We start from the raw sequence: 23106 nt of genomic DNA, 5'->3' as shown, positions 1-23106 counted from the left end.
AAAGCCACTTTGGGAAAAGCCAGAGCCTCACGAGACTCTCTCCAGTCCCCTCCTTGTGGAGGAGAGGTCCGTAGCCTTGAGATGGGGAAAGTTTTGCCCCGGGGTCCCGGGCACCCAGCACCCACGAAGGTCCTCCCGGGCCTCGGTCCCTGATAGAGCAGTTTCCCTTGGGGCGGGAGATCTAAGCCTCCTCCCACTCCCCACTCTGGGATACGAGGGTGGGTCTGTCCCCCTTTCCGTAGACACCCCATCTTTCCTTCCTCAACCCACAGGCTTTACCGGGTGCCCCGCCCTGCATGTTCAGGGGCTCTCAGGTCCCTAAGAGGCGATTCTCCCACGCGTGAACACGTGCGGATCTTCGGTTCGTGGGACCACGCCCCCTGCGCCTACTGCTCCACAGGGATTGGTGGCCAAACCTTCCCCCCTCCCGCGGCCCTAGCCCCGCCTCATTCCTTCCAGAGCTCCGCCTCCCAGTGGGGAAGCCCCGCCTTCCTTGGATGTAGATTGGCTGAGTCCCACGGACTGCGTTTGCTGTTTGGCCCCGGCAGGTGACGGTCTCAGATGCGTCCCCGCCCCCAGCCTGGGCCGGGGTCCGGAGCGCGGCTCCGTGGGGCGGGGGCCAGGACTGGGGCTAGGGCTACGGCCGGGGCTGGAGCCAGGGCCAGGGCTGGAGCTAGGGTCCAGGCTGCCGCACTGACATCTCTGTCAGCTGGACCATGGAGATTGGCGCTTGCCCGAGCCCCCAGCGCCTGCTTATCTGCCTGCAGCCGCTCTTCTTCTCGTTGCTTTTGGGGCCCAGCCGGCCTGGCACAGCCGAAGAGGGTGAGTCCGGGACCCAAAGCCAGGGGGCTGGAGAGCTGCAGGGGCCAACTGTCGGGGTCGAGGATCTAGGGCCCAGAGGGCTGGAGGGTCTGGAGCCTGGAGAGCCACAGAGTCAGGAGAGGCTAGGGAGACTGGGGGTGGGTGGGTGGGGGGTGTGTGTGCGTAGACAGGGCCAAAGACTAGGAAGGTAGAGAGACTGAGGGGGGGGGGAGTCCAGGAGACCAAAAAGAGACAGAACATAGGATGATAGGGCTATGGGGGGTGGGGGTGGGGAGTACTGGGAGGCGGGGCATTTTGTGGTACTTGGAGGAAAGAGGTTCGGAGAGACAGGGGGAGGGAGTGTCTGGCAGACTAGAGGGGGCTTCCGTGTCTTGGGGCGATGTCCAAGAACTGCAGATGGGGCCGAATACTGGGGGTCCGGGACGCGGAAGAGAACTTCCAAAAGACTGAAGAGGTGTCTGAGAGAAGGGGTTATTGCGGGATGTATAAGGGAGACCTTTGCGAGGGGGACGGGGGACGAGGAAGAGATAAACATGGTGGGTAGATCTCAAAGAGATCTGAGGGCTGAAGAGATGGGAAGACGTGGGAAATGAGGAAGACTGAACGCGGGTGAGATCAACCTAGAGGCCAGGAAACAAGACTAGCAAGAGCCCGAGCCGCTGTCCATGGTGCTGCCAGCCTTAGCCGCCTCTCTGGTCAGAATAGGGCGGACCCAGCAGCTGGGCTCCTCCCTCTGTTGGCTGTAGCTGGGCCGAGACATACGTCTGGAAGCAAAGACTGTTCTGGGGGCCGCTCCCCATCTCTGGCTCCAGTTGGTTATCCTAGGGCAGCTCTCTGGCATAGTAGTCTGTCTCTGGGCGATTTTTGAGATGCTGCCTCATTAACAGAGGGGCTAATCAGTGTCCCCATACCTCCCCCAAGGGACAGCCAGCAGGTGTTTAAGGGGGCTACCCCTGTGGAGTTCAAAGCTATTTCCCTTCCTTCTCTAAGATTGCGTGAAGGACATGAGAAAAGATACCTAGAGAAAATGTAGAGAGGACTTAATCCTTCCCATATATGAGGATTTAGACGTGGAGTGTAAGGGGATAGTTTGAGTTTGGACTGGTGGAGAGAGACCTTGCAAACTCATTTGAGTTTCTACTTTGACTCCCCCTCCAAATGGATTCAAATCCCAGCTCTCTTACTACCTATATGCCTTTCCTTATTCAAGTCACTCTCTCCACTTCCCCAGTACTTCATATGTAAGGAGATAGGATTGTACTCAGTGATGTCCCAGAGCACTTCCAATATTAAATATCATAATCTGATTTACACCTCACACACACTGGAATGCCAAATGAGGAGGGGAGCAATGACAGAGATTGGGAATGGTCCTGGGAAGGGGGCTGCACTCTGTTGTCCTGGATATTCCCCTGCATACAGAGGGATTTGTCATCTCTATCTCTATAAAGAGAGGCCAGATGGCCTATGGAACTCTGCTATAACCAGTTCCTATAATATTCCTCTGGCTTACAAAAATCATACAGTCTGAGGAGTCAGTTGTCTCAAGGGACTCCTAAGGGTTTCTGATTCTCTTTTTAGATAAGTCAGCTTAAAATCTCTACCCAGAGACTAGAATTGTTCACTCCTCATTCCAGCCATAGGCCTTCCTCCTCAGGGATCTAGGGACATAAAAGGAGCCCTTTCATTGTCCACCCTGATTTATCTTCCTGCACCCCTTAATCTTGTTTGGGATATCTCACCCCTCCCACCACACTAACCTGTATCATTCCCTCTTTCTAGTTGTCCTTCTAGATTCCAAAGAATCCCAAGCTGAGCTTGGCTGGACTGCACTACCCAGTAACGGGGTGAGTATTTCCTTCTCTTTCCTGCTCCTTGATTGGTAAGGGTGGAAATGGGAGTGGTGAGTCCTTCCACCCTCATGTAGGCAGAGGCCAGAAACCTCTTTAGTGACAGATTCCTAGGTAGCTCTGGGCTGCAGCCCTTCTCTCTCTAGACCATGGCCAATTGGGAGACTTGGTGCCTCTTGCCAATTAGTCAGTCCAAGGAGCCAACTGCTCTTCTCTGGGAGTAACTGACCATATCTACCTTACCTTCTCCCCTTTTCTACTCCTTTGAAGAACACAGTTCATATAGCCTGTCTGTTGTGGGCCCCAGAATTCCAGACATCAAGATTCTGAGCTCAAGAGTTCTGAGTTTCCAGGGCCCAGTTGGTGTGAGATCTGTACTGCAATGCAGCTGCTGTCACTGCAGCTCAGGTGCAGAGTTTGGCCACCAGGAAGCTGGTCTCAGCCACCTGCTCTACAGATGTCTGATTATCTGTCAGTGTACTGATAGGGGTGGGAAAGAAGATCCTAGGTTACTAAGGGGTTAGATTAAGTGGCTCAGTAAGAAAGTAATTGACATCTGTTTTCTGTAGCCAATGCTTGGGAAGTAAAGTTTGGGGACAAACGAAACTGCTCTATTTTACCTCAGTTTCCCCATTTGCAAAATGATTAGGCAGAGCAAATGTTTACTACCATGCTCCCCACCCCACTAACCAATATGTTTCAGCAGGATAAATCATCTTCTATTGTATGCTTCTGGCATTCAGATTTGTTTAATATGAAACTGAATGAAAAATCATTATACAGGCAAATCTAAAGTGGAAGTCCTTACAGTGTTTATCAAAGACAAAGAGATATGACTATTGGATGAATCCTTTTATTACTCCCTTCAACAACAGAAAGTATCAATAATGCCAGTTTGGTTAGACTTCATAGGCTGTAATCACCAAGGGGCACCATGGTGTAATGGAAAGGGTATCTGATTTGGAATCGGAGGATCTGGGTTGGAATCTGGGCTGATACTACCAGAGTGACCTAGGACAGGTCACTTATCCCTCTCTGGGCATTGCTTTCCTAATGTGTAAAATGAGGGAATTAACTATATAATGGCTAAGATATCTGTTAGATCTAACATGCTCTGACCTTATAAAATATGGTTTCTGCAGAGGCATTGGTGCTGGACAGTGCCCTGAAAAAATAGGCCTTTGGTAAATATTTGTTGTTGATCAAGTCAGGATCCTTCCCATTGCCCAGACTCAATCAATTAACTATGATTTATAGACAATCTGTTATATGTAAGGCATCGTCCAACACTGATACCCCTGGTAAGGTAAAGAGAGCTCTCAGGGTCACAGACCCACTGAGTGTTGGAGGCAGGCCTCTATCCCCTTTAACACATTGTATCTGTCAATAGTGATAATAAAATAGCTCACATTTCTATAGTGTTTAAAATTGTATGGCCTTCATCCATTTTCCCATTTGATGCTCTCAACAGTCCTATGAAGGAAGTGAGGGTGGGCTTGGAATCAGGGAATGATGAATTCAAATCCTGCCTCTGAAACTTAGTATATCTGAGACTCTGGACAAGTCACTTAATAATAATAGTTTACATTAACATATTGCTTTTAAGATGTTCCAAGCATGTTATAGACATTGTCTCTTTTTATCTCTCATAACAACACCATGAGGTAAAAGCTATTATCACCTCCATTTTCCAGAGGAGGAAACTTCAGATAAGAGAGGTTAAGTGACTTCCTCTATGTCACTAAGCTAGTGTCTAAGGAAGGATTTGAACCTAAGTTTTTCTAGCTCCAAATCTGGTAGTCTATCCTCTAACTTCTATGAATGTCAGATCATTTCCTAGGACTTATCTAATAAATCATAGATTGGTTTGGTGGAGAGAGTTTACACATGATGAGTTCCTAGTGCTGAAGATATATCACAGATCACATATGCTTTTATGGAAAGACTTGGACCCAAGTTCTTTCATGGAGCAGCCTGAGTATGGACATAGGAGAAAGCCCTGAAGGTTATGGAGTGTTTAATTATCCGGGAGCAGAGGATTTAGTCAGAATAGTCTAATCTGATCCCTTACTTTTACAGATGGTAAAACAGAACAAGAGAGGGAAAGGTTGTTAGAGCTTCATAGGGTTCAGAATTTGAAGGAACCTTAAAAATTGGCCAGTCAAAGACCCTCCTTTCATACAATAGAACCAGAGGGGAATGGACTTGCCAAGGTTACACTGTATGTCAAAGGTTCAATTCATAAAATCATAGAATTTTAGGGCTGGAAGGAACCGTAGAGATCATCTCACGTGCCCTTCAAGAAGACCAAGTTCAAATCCTATTAACTGTGTGACCTTGGACAAGTCACTTAAATTCTATCTCACTTTCCTTAAGTGTAAAATGGTGATAGTAATAGCACCTACTTCCCAAGATTGCTGAAAGGATCAAATAAAACACATTTTATAAGGCACACGGCACAGTGTCTGGCACCTAGTAGACCCGCTGTAAATGCTACCTATTGTTGCTGTTGTTATAATTTTATTTATTTTTTTTTTTAGTGAGGCAATTGGGGTTAAGTGACTTGCTCAGGGTCACACAGCTAGTAAGTGTTAAGTGTCTGAGGCTGGATTTGAACTCAGGTACTCCTGACTCCAGGGCCGGTGCTCTATCCACTGCGCCACCTAGCTGCCCCTCCAATTTTTGACATGAGAAAATTGAGGTTCCTGGAAGTTGAATGATTTGTCCAACATCACACAGGAAGCCAGCGGGGAATCAGAATTTGAACCCAGATTTTCTAGCTCTAAATTCAGTGCTGCGTGTGGCACTACACACCATTCTACACAAAACAGGAGCCTTCTTCTCTTGCTGGATACTTATCTGCCCCTTTCTCTCCTGCCCTTTTCTGCAGTGGGAGGAAATCAGTGGCGTGGATGAGAACGACCGACCAATCCGAACGTACCAGGTGTGCAATGTGCTGGAACCCAACCAGAACAACTGGCTGCAGACAGGTTGGATTGGGCGGCGCGGCGGGCAGCGGATTTTCATCGAGCTCAAGTTCACACTTCGGGACTGTAGCAGTATCCCGGGGGTGGCAGGATCTTGCAAGGAGACCTTCAACCTCTACTATACTGAGGCAGAGGCGGAGGCTGGGGCAGGAGTAGAAGGGGAGGGAAAGGGCGGGGCTGGTCTAGGAGGAAGTCTGAGCGAGAGCCGCCAGCGCAAGGTGGCTACCATCGCAGCGGATGAGAGCTTCACCCAAGGGGACCTGGGCGAGCGGAAGATGAAACTCAACGTGGAGGTGAGGGAGATCGGGCCACTGAGCAGGGACGGCTTCCACCTGGCCTTCCAAGATGTGGGAGCCTGCGTGGCCCTCGTCTCCGTGCGGGTGTATTACAAGCAGTGCCTGGCCACAGTGCAGAACCTGGCAGCCTTCCCAGACACTGTGGCAGAGGCTGCCTTTTCATCGCTGGTGGAGGTCACTGGCACGTGTGTGGCCCATTCGGAGGGGGAGCCCGGCCGCCCTCCCCCTCGAATGCACTGCAGTGCCGATGGGGAGTGGCTCGTGCCTGTGGGCAGGTGCAGCTGCAGCGCTGGCTTCCAGGAGCGAGAGGAGTCCTGTGAAGGTAAGTGGACGTTCTGCTACGCTTTGGCAACACAAAGCATTTGGTAGACACGACCTCATTCAAGTCTCAACACCACCCAGTGGCAATAGGAAAACTAGGGCTTATTATTCTTATTTGACAGATGAAGAAACCAAAGCTCAAAGGGGAAGTGACTTGCTCACTATCCAGGATTTAATCTAAGAAGGGCATTGCACTGCCTCTGAGAACAGTAATAATGATAGCTTACATTTACAGAGCATTATTCCAAGCACAACAGTCCAGTGAAGTAGAGAAATTCCCATATTACAGATTAGAAAGGTGAGAAGTTAAGTGACTTGCCCAAGGTCACAAAGCTGGTCAGTTGTTGAGCTGGAATTTGAACCCAGGTCCCCTATGTATCTAGTGTTCTATTACATCCATTGACTCAGATGGATGAGGAAGGACTTTCATGAGGTGGGGGAGAAGTTTACTTGGTCTACACTAGATGGGAGTCCTTTTTGGAAGCTGAAGGTGAAATCTTTGTGAGGGCACAGTCAGAGCAGGATAGTTAGGAGAGGGTCTGATTTCCCAGGATGGGATCCCTTTCCAGAGCCTGATGCAGACCCATTCCCATTTCCATAACTATAGGGGTTTTGATAGACTCTGTTGGGACTTAGACCACTGTAGATCCCTCCCTGTCCCCCAACCACTTCAGGAAAAATACAAATAGTGAAGATTCCCCATTGACTTATCAAGGTCCAGAATAATGTCCCATTATCCCTGGGGAAAATCCAAGCTGCATATGGGCTCATGGCAAGACAAGAGGGAACTCAGGGTTAAGGTGAGCAGAAAGGCAGGCAGATTAGGTGCCTATCATATCTTAGGCACTGCTTTGATCATGTCACTCTGTCCAGTAGCCTTCATTGGTCTCCTATAGTTTACTTAGCCTGGCATTCAAGGTTCCTCCACCATTTGATGTCACCCAACCCTTCCATGTTTATCTTCCACTATTCTCCAGCATGTAAAGTACACTCCATTAAGACTAAATTACCATACAAATCCCATGCTTTCCTATCTCTGTGCCTTTGCTCACAAACATTCCCTACGTCTTCTTCCATCTCCTTCCCTTCCCCAACATTATCTCCACCTGTTACCATCCTACTTCAAAGCCCAACTCAAATGGAACTTCATCCCAGAAGCCTTCCTTGATTCCCTCAGTCAATAGACCCTCCTTTTCAGTCATCACAGAGCACTTTGTTTGTATATCTTTGATGTCCTGGCTGTGTTTTGATGTGTAAATAGATCACACAAGTATCTGAGTATACATCATATCTCCTTGCTAGGTTGTGAGCTCCATGGGGGCAAGAATTCTTTTGACTTTATCTTTGTATCCCTTTCTCCACATCTAATACAGTGCATTGGACATAATAGTCCAGTAAAACATTTTGGATGAGTTGAATTGAGATCTCTCTCTCCAGCTCCCTCTGATCTCCAGACATTCCATCCCAACACTTGTTTCATAGATCCCTGTCTTGCCATCCACATCTAAATCTCCCTTTCCAGTGGGTCTCCTCTATGTTCCTGCCCCTGTCCTAAGTCTCAGATTTTGAGGGACCTTGTTGTATACAAGGCTTTGGTGCATTGAGGATTTGGCCTGTAGTTCTATGAGCTTGAAGGGACTGCTGACTACAGGGACCAACCCAGGGGAGGAGGGACACATTGAGAGAGGATTGAAGAAGGAGGGACAGAGACTCAAGTTTTCCTGGCCTGGGAAAAAGCTGTAAAGATTTAGTAGCATCAGAAAGACTGGTCTGCCATTCTTTCATATATCAACAAATGATCAGTCATTGATTTAGAGATCAAATGTATTGTAGATATCATCTCTAATACTCCTTATTTCAAAAGTTGAAGGGAAGGGGCTTGCCCAAGGTCACAAAGCTTTCAGTTTCTGTTGAGCTGGAAAAGTCCTATCAATAGACTGTGTCTGATGTCCAAGAACCAGCCTATCTCAGTGTGGAAAGATACCCTCCTAAGTGTGGGTAGGATTGACTACAATGGCTGATATTGGGGTGTTTTTTTTGTCATAGCTACTATTAAGGTTTAATGGGAACTGTGAGCTCTATTGGTGGAGGGACATATGGCTCACAGTAACAATTCTTGGACCTTAACAGGGTAGTAAAGGAGACTACCACATCAGCTTTTCTGTTTGCCACATCTCCCTTCAGATTTGGACTCTGACTAGGGTTCTGCCTCTGATCCGCTATTGCCAGCCTCAACCCAAGGGTCTAGCCCCAGCCTCTAATTTCTACTGTCATAGGTTTTAAATAATGCACATTCTTGAAGGGAAAATATTTGATGTCACTTATGAATATAATTAAATTCCTTCCCACTCTTTAGGAGGAATCAGGCCATTAGCTGTCCTCCCTGGGGGACCCAGACTGTCTGCTCAGAGATAGAAAAAAGGGGACTTCCCAACACTAGCCTATAAATGAGGGAAGACTTAAGAGAATGGCCACTCCAGGGGACCACCTTTGGGAATGGAGGGCAGCTCTCACACCTTTCCTGACACTGCCTGGGCCTAAGCCCATATAGACTCCCAAAACCTCATAAGAAAGCCCAGTACCCATGTGGCAAGGAAATGTCTTGCCCAATTGTACCATCAAATGTTAAAGGAAATAAAGAAGTAGGTTCTCATGAGGCTCTAAAAGAGGGAGAGGGGCTGGGGTAGGATGGAGAGGTGTTTGCTCCTGAGAGATGCTTGTTTCCTAAGTCTCCTAACCTTGTAAGAGTTGAATGGTGGTTAGTGACGGTTGGTGATGGGGTAGTGATAAATAGCAATGGTCACCAATTCTGGTAATAATGATGGGCAATGGACAGTGATGAAGAGAAATGGGAAATGATATTCAGTGATGGTGGGTGATGACAATGTTGGTGAGTGATGGTCAGTGATAGTGGGTGATATGGGTAATGATGGCTAGCAATGACCACCAATGATGAATGCATTGATGAGAAATTGTTAGTTGGTGATGGTAAGTAATGAACGATAATGGTGGGTGATGTTCAGTGGTGGTAAACAGTGGTTACGAATGCAAGGATTGTGGGTAATAGTGATTTTGCCTTTCTTTTTAGCTTTATCTCTTAGCAAAGTCCTTGGCACATAGTAAGTGCTTAATATATGCTTGTTAATGGACAAGTAGAATGTTTACAGTGCTTTAAGGTTTGCAAACACTTCACAAATTTCATCTCATTTGATCTTCATAACAACCCTCAGAGGTAGATGCTATTATTATCCCAATTTTGCTGATAAGGAGACTGAGACAAACAGAGGTTGGATGACTTGCCCAGAGTCACACAGCTAGCAAGTGTCTGAGACAAGATTGGAATTCAAGTCTTCCTGACTCCAGGTCCAGTGCTTTATTCAATGTGCCATCAAGCTATTGATTGTTGACCGACAAAATGATAGTAATAGTAGGTGATTGTCAGTGATGGTGTGATGGCTAGTGATGAATGATAGGCAGTGACAGTGGATATTGTTTAGTGATAGAGCCACCCTCCTTCTTCCAGTCTCAGTAGTTTTTGGTTTTGTGTGATCTGTTCCCAGATGCTGGACCCATTCTCCTGTGTATGAGAAACAAGGCAGATAAGTCTTAATGGACAAAAAAGTAAATTTTAGGAAAACAATCCTCCAGTCCTGCCAGGAATTGTGTGTATCCTTGGAGTTTTAGAATCTTGAGAGCAAGGACTGTCTTGTATTTGATATTGTATCCCTAGGTATCTCTTGTACAGTGACCTACACATAGTAAGTGCTTGTTAAATTGAATTGTTGAATTCACACTCAGCTTGGATTATCATACAATTGAAAGTGATCTCAGAGTTCATCTAAGTCAGAGGTTCTCAAAGTGTGGTCCATGGACCCCCCAGGGTCCCTGACACCCTTTCAGGGGACCTGGGAAGTCAGCATTCCCTCCCATAATAACACTAAGATGTTATTTCCTTATTTGAAAACTCCCTTTTCCAACTACAAACATACATTAAAAACTGGAGTTTTTTCATATACTTCAACCAAAAGAACACATCACAATAGATTGACTGCAAAAGCAGAATCCAGCTGTCTTCTATTAAGTCAGACATTAAAGATATTTGCAAAAAAAATGTTTTTAGTATTCTCTGTTTTGGAAAGTATATTTTTCATAAAATATCTTGTTCATGTTAACATGCAATAGCTTATTATTGTTCTTTTAAGTGAATTAATAAATATTTTGAAATTTTGTCTGTTTTAATTTCTAATATTATATCAAGATTTAACCCATGTAAACAAAATTTCTTTGATATCTTCAATAATTGTGTGTGTGTGTGTGTGTGTGTGTGTGTGTGTGTGTGTGTGTGTGTGTGTCAATTGGGGTTAAGTGATTTGCCCAGGGTCACACAGCTAGTAAGTGTCAAGTGTCTGAGTCTGGATTTGAACTCAGGTTCTCCTGAATCCAGGGCCAGTGCTCTATCCACTGCACCACCTAGCTGCCCCCATCTTCAATAATTTTAAAAGTGTTAAGGGGTCCTGAGGCCAACAAATTTGAAAACTGATGATCTAGGCTAACTCCTCACCAAATGCAGGAATTCCTTCTTTTACAGGGGTTCTTAACTTTTTTTGTGCTGTAGTCCTCTTTGGTCTCAGGATAATGTTTTTGAATACAAAAAATAAAATACATAGAATTACAAAGGAAATCAATTATGTTGAAATGTATTCATCAAAATATGAAAAGTTCTGAGTTCATGGACCTCTGGTTGAGAATTCCTGTTAGAATATCCCTGATCAATATTTATTCCACCTTTGTTTTAATACATACAGTAACAGGGAGCTCACTGCCTACTGTGGTAACCTATTCTACTCTTGGACAGCTCTGATTCAAGTCAACAAATCAACAAGCATTATTAAGCAGCTGTTACATGTTGGCCCCTGTTCTAAGCAATATTGATACAAAGAAAGGCAAATAAACAAACCAAAACCAAAAATAAAGTCCCTGCTCTTGAGGAGCTCACAGTCTAATGGGGGATCCAATGTGCAAGCAACTAGGTATAAACAAGACATGTACATGACAAAATGTAGGTTGTCTCAGAGAAAAGACACTAGCATTAAAAGCGACAGAGAAAAGCTTCTTAGCTGAATCCTGAGGGAAGTCAGAGAAGCCAGGAGGTGGAGGTGAAGCAGGATCACATTACAGGGCTAGGGGACAGCCCTTGAAAATGGCCTTTGTCTTGATCTTCCCCTTTCTTGGCTAGTGCCTTTCAATGTTTGGTTTCATTTGTTGTTCGAAAGGGTCATCACCCCTTTCTTTCTCTATGCTTTTGTCTGAAGTTGTATGTAGGGAACTGAAAAAAGTCCCAGGTCTCTAAATGCCCCCAACTAGGGGCAGGGAGCAGACTGAGCACAGAGCTGGAAGAGACTCCCTGGTCTAAGACTCTGTAGTATCTTTGTTCTGTACCTTCAGATCCAAACCTTAGGACAGGAGGCCTGGAAATTAGGGGCTTATGAAAGTCACTTTAATGAAATAATAACCCCCCATTGAGTAACACTTTAAGCTTTAAAAATTTCGTTCCTCCCCCAAATCCTAAGAAGCAATACTACTCATGTTATTATTCTCATTTTCTTGGTAAGGAAAGTGACTCAGAAAGCTTAAATTACTTTTCCAGGATCACAGAAACAATAACTATTGGAGAGCCCAAGTCTTTTCGCTCTGAGACAGACAGGGTCATAGATGATACACTCTTCCCAGACATATGTTTATCTTCAGGAAAACAAGCCTTATCCTGAAGACAACTATCCTGGGAGAGTGTCCCTCAAACTTTCCTCTCATTTCTCTCCTTTTCAGTCCTAGGAGCAAGCAGTAATCCCAAAGACTTGTACTTGTGAAGTTTCTCATTGCTAAATGAGAAGCAACTCTCTAGAACTTATCTACTAAGTCGTAGATGGTTTTGATTGAGGATTTGCATCTATAAGTCTTCTCATTGACAAACGAAGGAGAGGATTGTATCTATTAAGTCTCTCATTGTTACATGCGAGGTAACGTCCTAAAATTTATCCACTAACTCAGGGATCTGTGGATAGATTTCAGGGAGTTTATGGACTTGGCTGGAAAAAAATTATATCTTCATTTTCACTCACCTTTGGTTTATTTTATAATCATATGTTTTTATTTTATGTTATGCATATAAAAACATTATTCTGAGAAAGAGTTTATAGGCTTCACTAGATAGCCACAAAAGTTCATGATGCAAAAAGGCTTAAAAACCCCTGTATTAAGTCATATATTGGTGAGGTGGAAGGATTTGTACCAAAAGCCTCTCACTGCTAGATGAGAGGCAACTCTCTAGGCCTTACCTATTAGTCCCAATGCCTTAGTTCACTGAATTAGATTCAAAAATATTTATTGTGAGTGGCTACGGCATATGTCCCTGTCCTCATATAGCTCACAGTCAACTTTGATGGATAAGAAAACAGGCAATAAACTATGATAATCAATATTACACTATTAGATTATTTAAAAGCTGTAAAAGTGCTATGGTAGCACAAGTGTTTGAACCTATCCAGGTATGGAGTACAGACAGTGAAAATGTTCAGGGTCAAGAGATGGAATGTCTTGTTCAAGGAATAGCAAAGAAGCCTGGTGTCACACTGGTTGTAGACTACATGGAGGGAAGTGGGTGTAAGCCAACTGGTAAGATAGAAAGGGATTAGTTTATGAAGGGCGTCAAAAATCTAACAGGATTTTATACTTGTTCCTGGAGGTAATGAGGAGTAATAAATAAAACTGGAGTTTATTGAATGAGGGAGGGGGTGATAGAATCAGACTTTGTACTTTAGAAAGATACATTTGACAGCTGAGTATAAAATAGATTAGAGTGGGAAGAGTTGAAACAGGGAGACTGACCCAGTACAGGTATGCGCTGATGAGGGCTTATACCAGTGTGGTTGCAGTTTCACAGGAGAAAAGGGAAGATATTATAGATCTATATATGTGTGTATGTATATGTAATATATTATACTTTCTTATGACATGTTACCTATAATGTATATATAATATAGTATACCTATAATATATGCATGTACACATATATTATATTGTATAATATATGATATTAGATGTGTATGTATGCATGCATGCATGTATGTATGTATATATAAAAAAGGTAGAAGTGGCAGGATTGGATATAGGGATAGGGGGAGAGAGTAAAGAGTAGAGGATGGTTTCAAGATTGAAAGCTTGGGTGGTGATGAGAATAGTGGCACCCTCAGCAGTAATAGGGAAGTTAGGAAGTGGAAGGTTTGGGGGAGGGGAATGAGTTAAATTTTAAATATATTGAGTTTAAGATATCTACAGGAAATCCAATTAGAAATGTCTAAAAGGCAGTTGAAGATGCAAGACTGGATATTGGAAGAGAGGTTAAGTTAATACAGGTAGATCTGAGAGTCATCTGCATAGAGATATTGATTGAAAAATCATGGCAATTGGGGCAGCTAGATGGTGCAGTGGATGAAGCACCAGCCCTGGATTCAGGAGTACCTGGGTTCGAATCAGGCCTCGGACACTTGACACTTACTAGCTGTGTGACCCTGGGCAAGTCACTTGACCCCAATTGCCTCACCTCCCCCAAAAGTAGTAGTATATCAAATAAACCCATAAAACTCATCACTGAAAAAAAAGAAAAAGAAAAATCATGGCAATTGATGAGATAACCAAGTTAAATAGTATGGAGGAAGAAGAGCAAATGACTCAGGAAAGAGATTTAGGGGATCAGGTCTCATTCTCAGCCTTAGATTTTGCCCACTAAGGGCACACTGCCTTTCCAAGGTTGAGAATTAGCAGACCTTCACCAATTATTTCCTGTGCTTAGTCTTGAAAGCAGAGACTAGTGATGCCTCTAAGGGATGAGGGTCTCCACAAGTCATCCTGTCTAGTCCCCTGCCTTTAGGACAGGATGATCCCTTCCCCCACTCAGGTCAGTTAACCAGTCAGCCCAAGACTTCTGCTACTCAGTAAGAAGTTCTAAGGAAAGGAAGGTCCTTAGTTATCTCTGTTCACCTGATCTTATGCCCTTGACAGGAAAATAATTCTTCCTATGGTCTGATTTGTCTCTCTTTCATTGCAGCAACAGCTTTCTTGCCTTGCCACCCCTACTACCCACATTAAATTAGTAACACCAGCTCATATTTCTACAACACTAAGCTCTTCACACACATTGCCTCATTTGATATTGTTAGTAACTGCATGGGTCAATCAGTAAAAATATAACTACCCCCATTTTACACATGGAGAAACTGAGGATCATAGAGGGAGAGTGATTTGCCTACTTCAACTCATTCTTCCAGGATTCTTTCAATTGTAATGGAGATGTGTGGGGGAAAACCTTTTTGGGGGGAGAATTGGGGAAATGGGAAGCCCTGGGAAGATCAGCTGTGGCTCTTACAGGAAGATCTGAGAGCCCAGGTCTCTAAAAGTCTTCCTGACTCCCTAGGAACTTTGACGATGCTTGCCATTAATGGCTTATAACAACCAGGCCATAGCGGAAAGAAAAGGGTCTTAAAGCACCTACATCTAAACAGGGAGGCCGTATAGGAAGTCTAAATGTGTGTCTGGACACAGCCACCTCCAACCCAGAGCCCTGCCAGAGCCAGGCAAGAAAGCTGGTCTAAGGGCCCATTTGGGTGGTGGTGGAGATGTAGAGAAGGAAAGGGATTGGGTCGATCCTTGAATTTTCCATCTCAAGGGAGAGCCTTCCTAACTATCACCTGTCCCAGATTTGCTCCCAGACCGTTCCGCCTTTCATCTCGCCCCCTGGCCCTGACTGTCGCCTCTCTCCACAGCCTGCCCCCCTGGATTTTACAAGGTGTCCCCGCGGAGGCCACTCTGCTCCCCGTGCCCCGAGCATAGCAGCGCTCTGGCCAACGCCTCCACGCTCTGCGTCTGCCAGGACAGCTACTCCCGCTCCCCAGCGGACCCACCCTCAGCCTCCTGCACCCGTGAGTCACCCGGGGCGGGGGTGGGCCCAGCGATGCCCTCAGACCTGGTCAGGCAGCGCCGAACTCCGGACCCTAGCTTCTCTCACGCATCTTCCAGCCCTGGCAGAGCCCCACTCCCGCCACCCAATCGCAGCCCCACCCCATCCTCCACCCAATCCCAGGTCCTACCTGCTAACTCGATGCCCTGCTCCTCTTCAAAGCCCCAGTCCCATTTCCTGTGGCTTCTCAGTTCCAGTCTTCAAACCCCATAGCCTTTCTAAGGTACAAACAGACAAAATGCGAGGTAGCACTCCTTTCTTATTCACTATTTTCTATCAGCGTGACCTCAGTCAAGTCACTTCCCTTCCAGTTCTCAGTTTCCGTCTTTTGTAAAATGAGTTGGGTCTTAGAGATCTATGGTCTCTTCCCGTTCAAAGTCTCTGCTCCTCGGATTCTCTCTCGAGTGACAGCCCACGTTACCTTTGCCACTGTCTATCCCAGACCTCACGGACTCTCCGCCTCTAGTGGCCTATTCCAGACTTACCCCTTCCCCAAACCCTGATCCTCGCGGTCCCGCCCCTGCCTGCTCCATCCCAGGACCTCATTCTGCGCTGCCGAGGCCAGGTAGGCCAACCAGACGCCGTCTCACTGCACCCGCTCCCACTCCAGGTCCTCCATCTGCCCCCAGGGATCTGGTCTACAGGCTGAGCCGCTCCACCCTGTTGCTGCGCTGGAGTCCCCCTGAGGACTCTGGCGGCCGTTCCGACATCACTTACACGGTCCTGTGCCAGCGTTGCGGCGAGGATGGCCCGGGCGTGGGGCAGGGGCAGGGTCTTGTCCAGGGACACGGGGGCTCCGGGGGCACCTGCGAGTCCTGTGGGCCCAGCGTGAGTTTCGTGCCGCGCCAGACCGGACTGCGAGAGAGAACAGTCACCTTGCTCAACCTGCTCCCGCACTCCCACTACACCATCCGGGTGGCAGCTCTCAACGGCGTCTCAGGCCTGGGCGCCGTGGGGACCACTTATGCCCAAGTCACCGTGTCCACGGGTCTGGCGGGTAAGGCCCCAGGCTTGCCCCATCTGTTCTCCTAGGCCCATCCGAATTCCCTGTCCGCAGGCCCCTAGGATGGATTAGTCTCCCCATACCTTCTCCTCCCCTTTGGGGGAAAGTAGAAGCTAGTCCTCCCCTTTGGAAAGGTAACCTCAAGGCAGGGACTCCTCTGCTCCGGAGGGCTGTTAGGGAAGGCAAATCCCATTTCCTCTGCTCAGCTGCCCTCACTCCTACACACCACCTCCCCACTCCCACTGTTGTTGTTGTTTGTTTGTTGTTTGTTTGTTGTCGCTGTTCCCTCCTCCCAGGTGTTGCTCACACACATCTATATATAGAAACTTGAGTATAACAGTCAAAAAGGCAAAAGCAAAACAGTTCCTGCCCATAAGGAGTGTATCTTCTATCAGTGGGTGTACACATTGCCGGCTATGTGGTGATTTACTGGGAAGGCCAGGTTAGTGACTCAGGAAAAGTTTAATATACAAGAAGGAACAGGAGCTGAGTCTTGAAAGAAACTAATCAGTCTAAGAGCAGAAGTAAGGAGAAAGTGCATTTAAGGCAGGAGGGACAAACAGTGCAAATCCACAGAGGTGAGAAATGGAATACTTTTTATGTAAGAAGGCCTGGTTCACCTGAACTATAATAGAGTCCATGAAGTGGACTAAGGTGGAATAAGGCTGCAAAGATATATTATGGCCAGATTATGAGGGCTTTAAATGCTAAAACAGAGGAGTTTATTTTTGCTCCTACAGGTAATAGGGAATCACTGGAGTTTATTGAGTAGGGGAGTGATGACCTATGCTTTAAAAATTTGATAAAACACCCCTCCGAATACACATTCAATCAGTACATGCTCTGATACCTGTTGACTTCCATGCAAAAGTGGGAACAGATAGGGACAGTGAGAAATAGATTAGAAAGAGATATGGATAGTGAGAAATAGATTAGAAAGCATGGGTCAGGAAAAAGGCAGGAGAGAGGCCAGAGACTTCATAGAATCTCATGAAGGCTTTAAAAAAATGCACAGAGAGCACCCCCTCAAAATCACAAGATATGAGACTGATTATCTCTTGACAGGAAAAGACTGTCCATTGATGTCATCATGATGTCTGTGTTGAGTTACACCACCAACTTGTAAAGATCAGAATTAATAAAAAGAAAAAGACTATAGAAGAATATGTATAATGATATAATAATGAGAAAAAGATGGCATTCCATTGAGACAATTCAATCCTGACCTATTTAAACAAGTAGCAAGTCACTTACCCTCTGTCAATCTCAGTTTGCTCATCTGTAAAATGGGGATAATAATAGTACCCTCCTCATAGAGTTGTTATAAGGGTGAATTGAGATGATGTATGTTAAGTGCGTCATAGTATTATGATAAAAAATGAACAACAGACAGTAAAAACGACATCAGCACTGATTATAATAATTTTATATAGTTTAATTGACATAAATTAGTTGCCACAACAAAGAAACCAAAAGAGCCTAATTGTGCACCCCAGTATGAAAACACTTGACTAAACTGCTCAAGGCAACTGGTTTAGAATATCAACTCATTTGTTAAAAGGGAAGAAGAATGATGTATGATGTATGATTTTAAGTAGTATTGCCTCATATAAATAGAAAAGCAGTGGAATATAGAACCTGATTAAAGAAAGCTTAGCAAGAAAGGCAGCTAAGCAAGGTCATTCCCAAGGGACATATCACCCTCAGGAGAATAAAGGACTACCACCACCACCACCAACAAAACAAGGGCACTTTACAAGTAAAAAAGATGTCAAGAAACAGAAGAAAAATTAATAAGAAATATAAAGTGTTTTTTAAATAACAAACTACTTTTGCTATAAAGGTTGGTAGAAGATAGAACTCAACATCACATCAGGGATATTCTTATGGGGGGTTAGAAATAGGACTATAAAAAGATGGCAAAGAAGCAAGGTTGGACCAAGTGTCAATAGAGCCAGTATGTTTTGAAGGTGAGAATGCAAGGGCATGGAGGTATCAGTTCATAATGTAGCTAAAAAAGGGTTGATACCAAAGATATGTGTGTATAGGGAAGAAATCTCGGACATTATTAATACTGAAAATGACTGAAAGATATAGAGGATTCAAGATCATACTGTACTTATTCTTTTTGATTATGAAAAAGCAATTATTTGGTAGAGCAAACTACCACCTTGAATCTAACAGGATGTCTTCCATCAACATCATTCAGAACTCCATAAAAATATAACAAAAGAAATAATTTTGTTCAAAGACCCACTGGTTACAAACATAAGATGAAGAATGAAACAGGGAGATCTATAGCTTTGCCTAAGGTATTCACCACCATGATAGAGGAGATCCAGCCCAGAGTCCAAGACAAAAAGGGAATTCCTGTCACTGTTGAGGTCATCCAGGTACTCCTGTTTATAGATGACATTGTGTTAGTGGTATCAAGCCCCATAACATTGCAGAGCTTCCTGAAAGCTCTCCTCCAACTTTCAAAAGCGATTGTATTGATCATCCATACAGGAAAGATCAAGTGTATGAAAGACCAAAAAAAAAAAAAAAAGTCCAAGTCATGAATGCAGTTAGATGGATACCTGATAGAGCTTGTTAAATAGTATGTTTATATTGTATAGACAATACAAATGGCTAATTAGAATTTAAAAGGAGGAGAGCAAGTTGGATTACTTTTAGGAAAGTGCACCACTCTTTTAATGATCCCAGTCTTCTCCTGGAAACTAAGTCATATCTGCAATTGGGGTTAAGTGACTTGCCTAGGGTCACACAGCTAGTAAGTGTTAAGTGTCTGAGGCCAGATTTGAACTCAGGTACTCCTGACTCCAGGGCCGGTGCTCTATCCACTGTGCCACCTAGCTGCCCCCAATCATATCTTTTTCTTTTTTTTTTTGTGGGCAGTGAGGGTTAAGTGACTTGCCTAGGGTCACACGGCTAGTAAGTGTCTGAGGTTGGATTTGAACTCAGGTACTCCTGAATCCAAGGCTGGTGCTTTATCCACTATGCCACCTAGCCGCCCCTAGTCATATCTTTTTAATACCAAAATTCCACTGGTATTTATTAAATAGTTGTAAGAAATCCATCAAAATACTTTTTGGAAAACTGACAACAAATATTACACAGCAGGCAATAGAGAGGCACATGGCTCTAACTTATAACCAATGAGGAACTTTAAAGAAGAATAAGACTAAAAGATCTTACTGGGAAACATGATAAGAAAAGAAGACAGCTTGGTCACTTGGAGATAGCCAGGAATAACAGGTGGACAGCCAGAGTGCTTTACTAATATCCTTGCAATGTCAAGAGAAATTAAGGAAGGCCTCTGGCATGTTGGTTAATTTGGTGGAACATATGGATACAAAAGGCCCCCCTAAAATCCTACTCTGATGTCTTACTATGATACAGAGATGACCTTGGGTTCTTCAAGGTGATGCCTATGAAGTACTGGAAGGGCTTGAAGTATGTCCCTAGAAACAGAATGACTCTATTTTCTGAGGACGAACCTAAGTAACCATGAAGAGGAACCTGATGATGAAACATATTTGACCTTGACAACTCATGAAACAGAGAAAAATTTTAAATGGCCCTTGGTCCTGCATGCCCCTCCCCCTTCACCTTCTGCAATGATGGTGGCAGAGCTGTGGGAAAGATTTCGCACAGGCTAGAGACTGCTTTAATTTGACTGTTGGTGCTTCAAATGTGAGATCCAATGACCAAGGAATAGATATAGTGTGAGAGGAGTTGAAGCATACCAGTCTTGGCATTCTTACTATATTCAAAATTAGACCAAAGAAGATAATTGGAAGAATGGCTCACAAATACCCCTTGGAGATGCAAAGGAAAGTATCTGTGGAGTGGTCTGATCACATGCCCCCAAATGGTAAGAAATAGTATTTTTTTTGTTTAGGTTTTATTCAATATCATATACAAAATGTTTCTAGACCCAAGAGGGTCTAATCCTCTTCCTCTTCTTCCTCTTCATCCTGGTTGATCTGGAAGTACTGTAATTTGTAACTCTCCTTGCTATTGGCCACCACTCGGAGCCAATCCCGAAGATTGTTCTTCTTTAGGTATTGCTTTGTCAGGTACTTCAAAAACCTTTTAGAAAATGGCACCTCTGAAGTCACAGTTATCTTACTCTTGCTTCTCTCAGTGGTTACAACTTCACCACCAAGGTTGCCAGCCTTTTCATTCACTTTGATTAGTTCATGTAAAAACTGCTCAAAATTAGCAGCATCCCATAATACCATCTTCCACAGGATGGGTACAATCCAGGGTAAATTTGATGACTTGCTTCTTTTTTTGCCACCTTTCATCACATATTTCTTCACAGGAGCTTTGATGATCGAGGAGGTGGAAAGATAAATAGTATTTCAAGGGACATGTGATCCTTGCATGTTTCAGTAATAATGATCACTGTTTGGGGGAAAAATACAATGAAAATAATTGTAGCTTACAAAACATCAGTTGTTGAAGATAAAATGATAGAGGAATTTTATGATGATCTTTTTTTTTTTTTAGTGAGGCAATTGGGGTTAAGTGACTTGCCCAGGGTCACACAGCTAGTAAGTGTTAAGTGTCTGAGGCCAGATTTGAACTCAGGTACTCCCGACTCCAAGGCCAGTGCTCTATCCACTTCGCCATCTAGCTGCCCCTGATGATCTTGATAAGATACTCCAAATTAAATGATCACATACTAGGATACTTAACAATGTGAGTGCAAAGGTGAAGACAGATGAGAATGGAAAGAATTATATGGGAAAGCATGATTCAGTAGAAAGAAATGAGAAATGCCAAAAACATGTTGATTATACAGAAGCCTCATGATTTTATGTTGAGTATTTTTTATAAAAGAATTTGTAGGCATGAGGCATGGTAAACATCAAACTGACTACATTTTAACAGATAGTATAGGACTTATGGATGTGGGAGTTGTCCCCACGTCAATTCTCTGTGCACTGTCAAACCATCAATTATTTAGAAATAAGATAAAATTTTATAGGAAACAAGAAGAAAGAATAGTAAAGAGAAGAGGATATGGCATACAACTAAGAAGATTTAATATCAAATTATTTAAACAAGCTATGGAAACTGAAAAGTGGGAAATGGACAATAGACATGACATCAACATTATAATAGTACAGAAGTTAATGTAAATTAACCAATTAAATTTGCCAGTGTAAATTAATTGCTACAACAAGGACACCAAAAGGGTATAGAAAGTACCCCAAAAGCATTTGATTTACGTTGTCAAAGATAATACCAGGTTAAAATACAAGCTCATCTTTAAAATCTTACAAAGGAGGATGATAGGTAATTATAAGAAGTATCATCTTTTAAAGCAAAAAGAAGCACTGGAAGGTAAACCTAGTCTAGTATAAAGCAAGCTTGTTAAGTAACCAACTAAGCAAAGTTATCTCAAGAACGTTCAAGGATGAAAAAGTTGACTACAAATAAGAACAATGGAAAATTTTACAAAAATCATTACTACAAACTTTTCTCTATCCAGGAGAGTGAAGCCATTCATTTGGATCCTAACAACATAGTCCCTGAAGTGCTTACAGAAGATGTAGAATGGCACTAAAGGGAACAAAAATCAGTAAAGCCACTGGATTGGATTAAGAATATATAGACAGGGGGGTGGCTAAGTGGCGAAGTGGATAAAGCACTGGCCCTGGATTCAGGAGTACCTGAGTTCAAATCCAGCCTCAGACACTTGACACTTACTAGCTGTGGGCTAGTCACTGATCCATGTTGGAGGGGATACAATTGTGAGGGGAACCTAGGGACCAGTTTACAAGGTTGTTGTAGTTGGTCCTTCGTTCTTGAAGAGGACCATGATGTCAGGGTGAATTGGATTTAAGTGAAGGAGGGCTGTGCAAAGTCACCAACTTCACTCTCTCCTCCAGAGCCATCTGGGTCCAGTGGCAAGATATATATCAGGACAACTAGATATGACCCTGGATGTTTGAGGCAATTGATGTTAAGTGACTTGCCCAGGGTTACACAGCTAGTAAGTGTATGAGGTAAAATTTTAACTCAGGTCCTCCTGACTCCAGGGCCAGTGCTTTATCCACCTAGCTTCCCCTAGTTTACAGGATACCGAAATGAGCAAAAGATACCAAAAGCAGGGGGGAACTTAGATCTTATTGATTCCAAAAAAAGAGTTTTGAGAAAATTTGAACAACTATTTGTTTATAATGCTTATGTCACCTTCTATTAAAAAATCTTTCTGAGGGTCATATATGCACAAATTGAGAGCATCCTTGATGATGGTATTAGTAGAGAACAGGGGGTTACTAGGTGGAGCAATGGATAGCCCTCCCTCACTTAAATCCAATTCATTGCAAGTCATAACAGCCCAATGTCACAATCTTCTTCAAGAAGAAAGGACAAGCAACAACAGTAACAGTAGAGAACAAGCTGCCTTTTGCAAATAATATTCAACAATGTACTCTATTGTTATCATCTCACAATTAAGTGAAAGATATAGAAAATATGAGATCCCTTTTACCCGTTGTTTGTTACCTGCATTTGATTCAGTCGAATGAAACATTTCCTCATAGGCTCTTTTACAAGATAGCCCAGTGGATAGAGTATCAGGCCTGGAGTCAGGAAGACTTGAGTTCAAATGTGACCTTAGACATTAGCTGTGTGACCAAAGGCAAGTGACTTAACCCGGTTTGCCTCAGTTTCCTTATCTGTAAAATGGAGAGGAAAATGGCAAACCACTGCAGTATCTTTGTCAAGAAAATCCTAGGGGCAGCTAGATGGCACAGTGGATAGAGCACCGGCCCTGGAGTCAGGAGTACCTGAG

At 44.1% G+C, this 23106-nt stretch overlaps 1 protein-coding gene and 1 pseudogene across 3 annotated transcripts in view; one reads left to right on the top strand and one right to left on the bottom strand.

Moving 5' to 3' along the window:
* The first annotated feature begins 550 nt into the window (after positions 1-550).
* The window catches only part of EPHA10 (EPH receptor A10), a 45970-nt gene continuing 23414 nt past the window's right edge, over positions 551-23106 (top strand). For 2 of the 3 annotated variants that reach the window (XM_043997682.1, XM_043997681.1), the window contains exons 1-5: positions 551-822; positions 2605-2669; positions 5563-6277; positions 15096-15251; positions 15900-16286. In XM_043997682.1, coding sequence (XP_043853617.1) covers positions 717-822; positions 2605-2669; positions 5563-6277; positions 15096-15251; positions 15900-16286 — 1429 coding nt within the window. In that variant the 5' untranslated portion in view covers positions 551-716. The remainder of the gene's footprint in view (positions 823-2604; positions 2670-5562; positions 6278-15095; positions 15252-15899; positions 16287-23106) is intronic. The other variant, XM_043997683.1, reaches the window with a different exon arrangement.
* On the bottom strand, positions 20243-20647 carry LOC122746206 (annotated as a pseudogene).

The sequence above is a fragment of the Dromiciops gliroides genome, chromosome 3, assembly GCF_019393635.1.
Source record: "Dromiciops gliroides isolate mDroGli1 chromosome 3, mDroGli1.pri, whole genome shotgun sequence".
NCBI classification, from domain to species: Eukaryota; Metazoa; Chordata; class Mammalia; order Microbiotheria; family Microbiotheriidae; genus Dromiciops; species Dromiciops gliroides.
The sequence above is the reverse complement of the archived record's forward strand: the minus strand, read 5'-3'. Positions and strand labels throughout refer to the sequence as shown.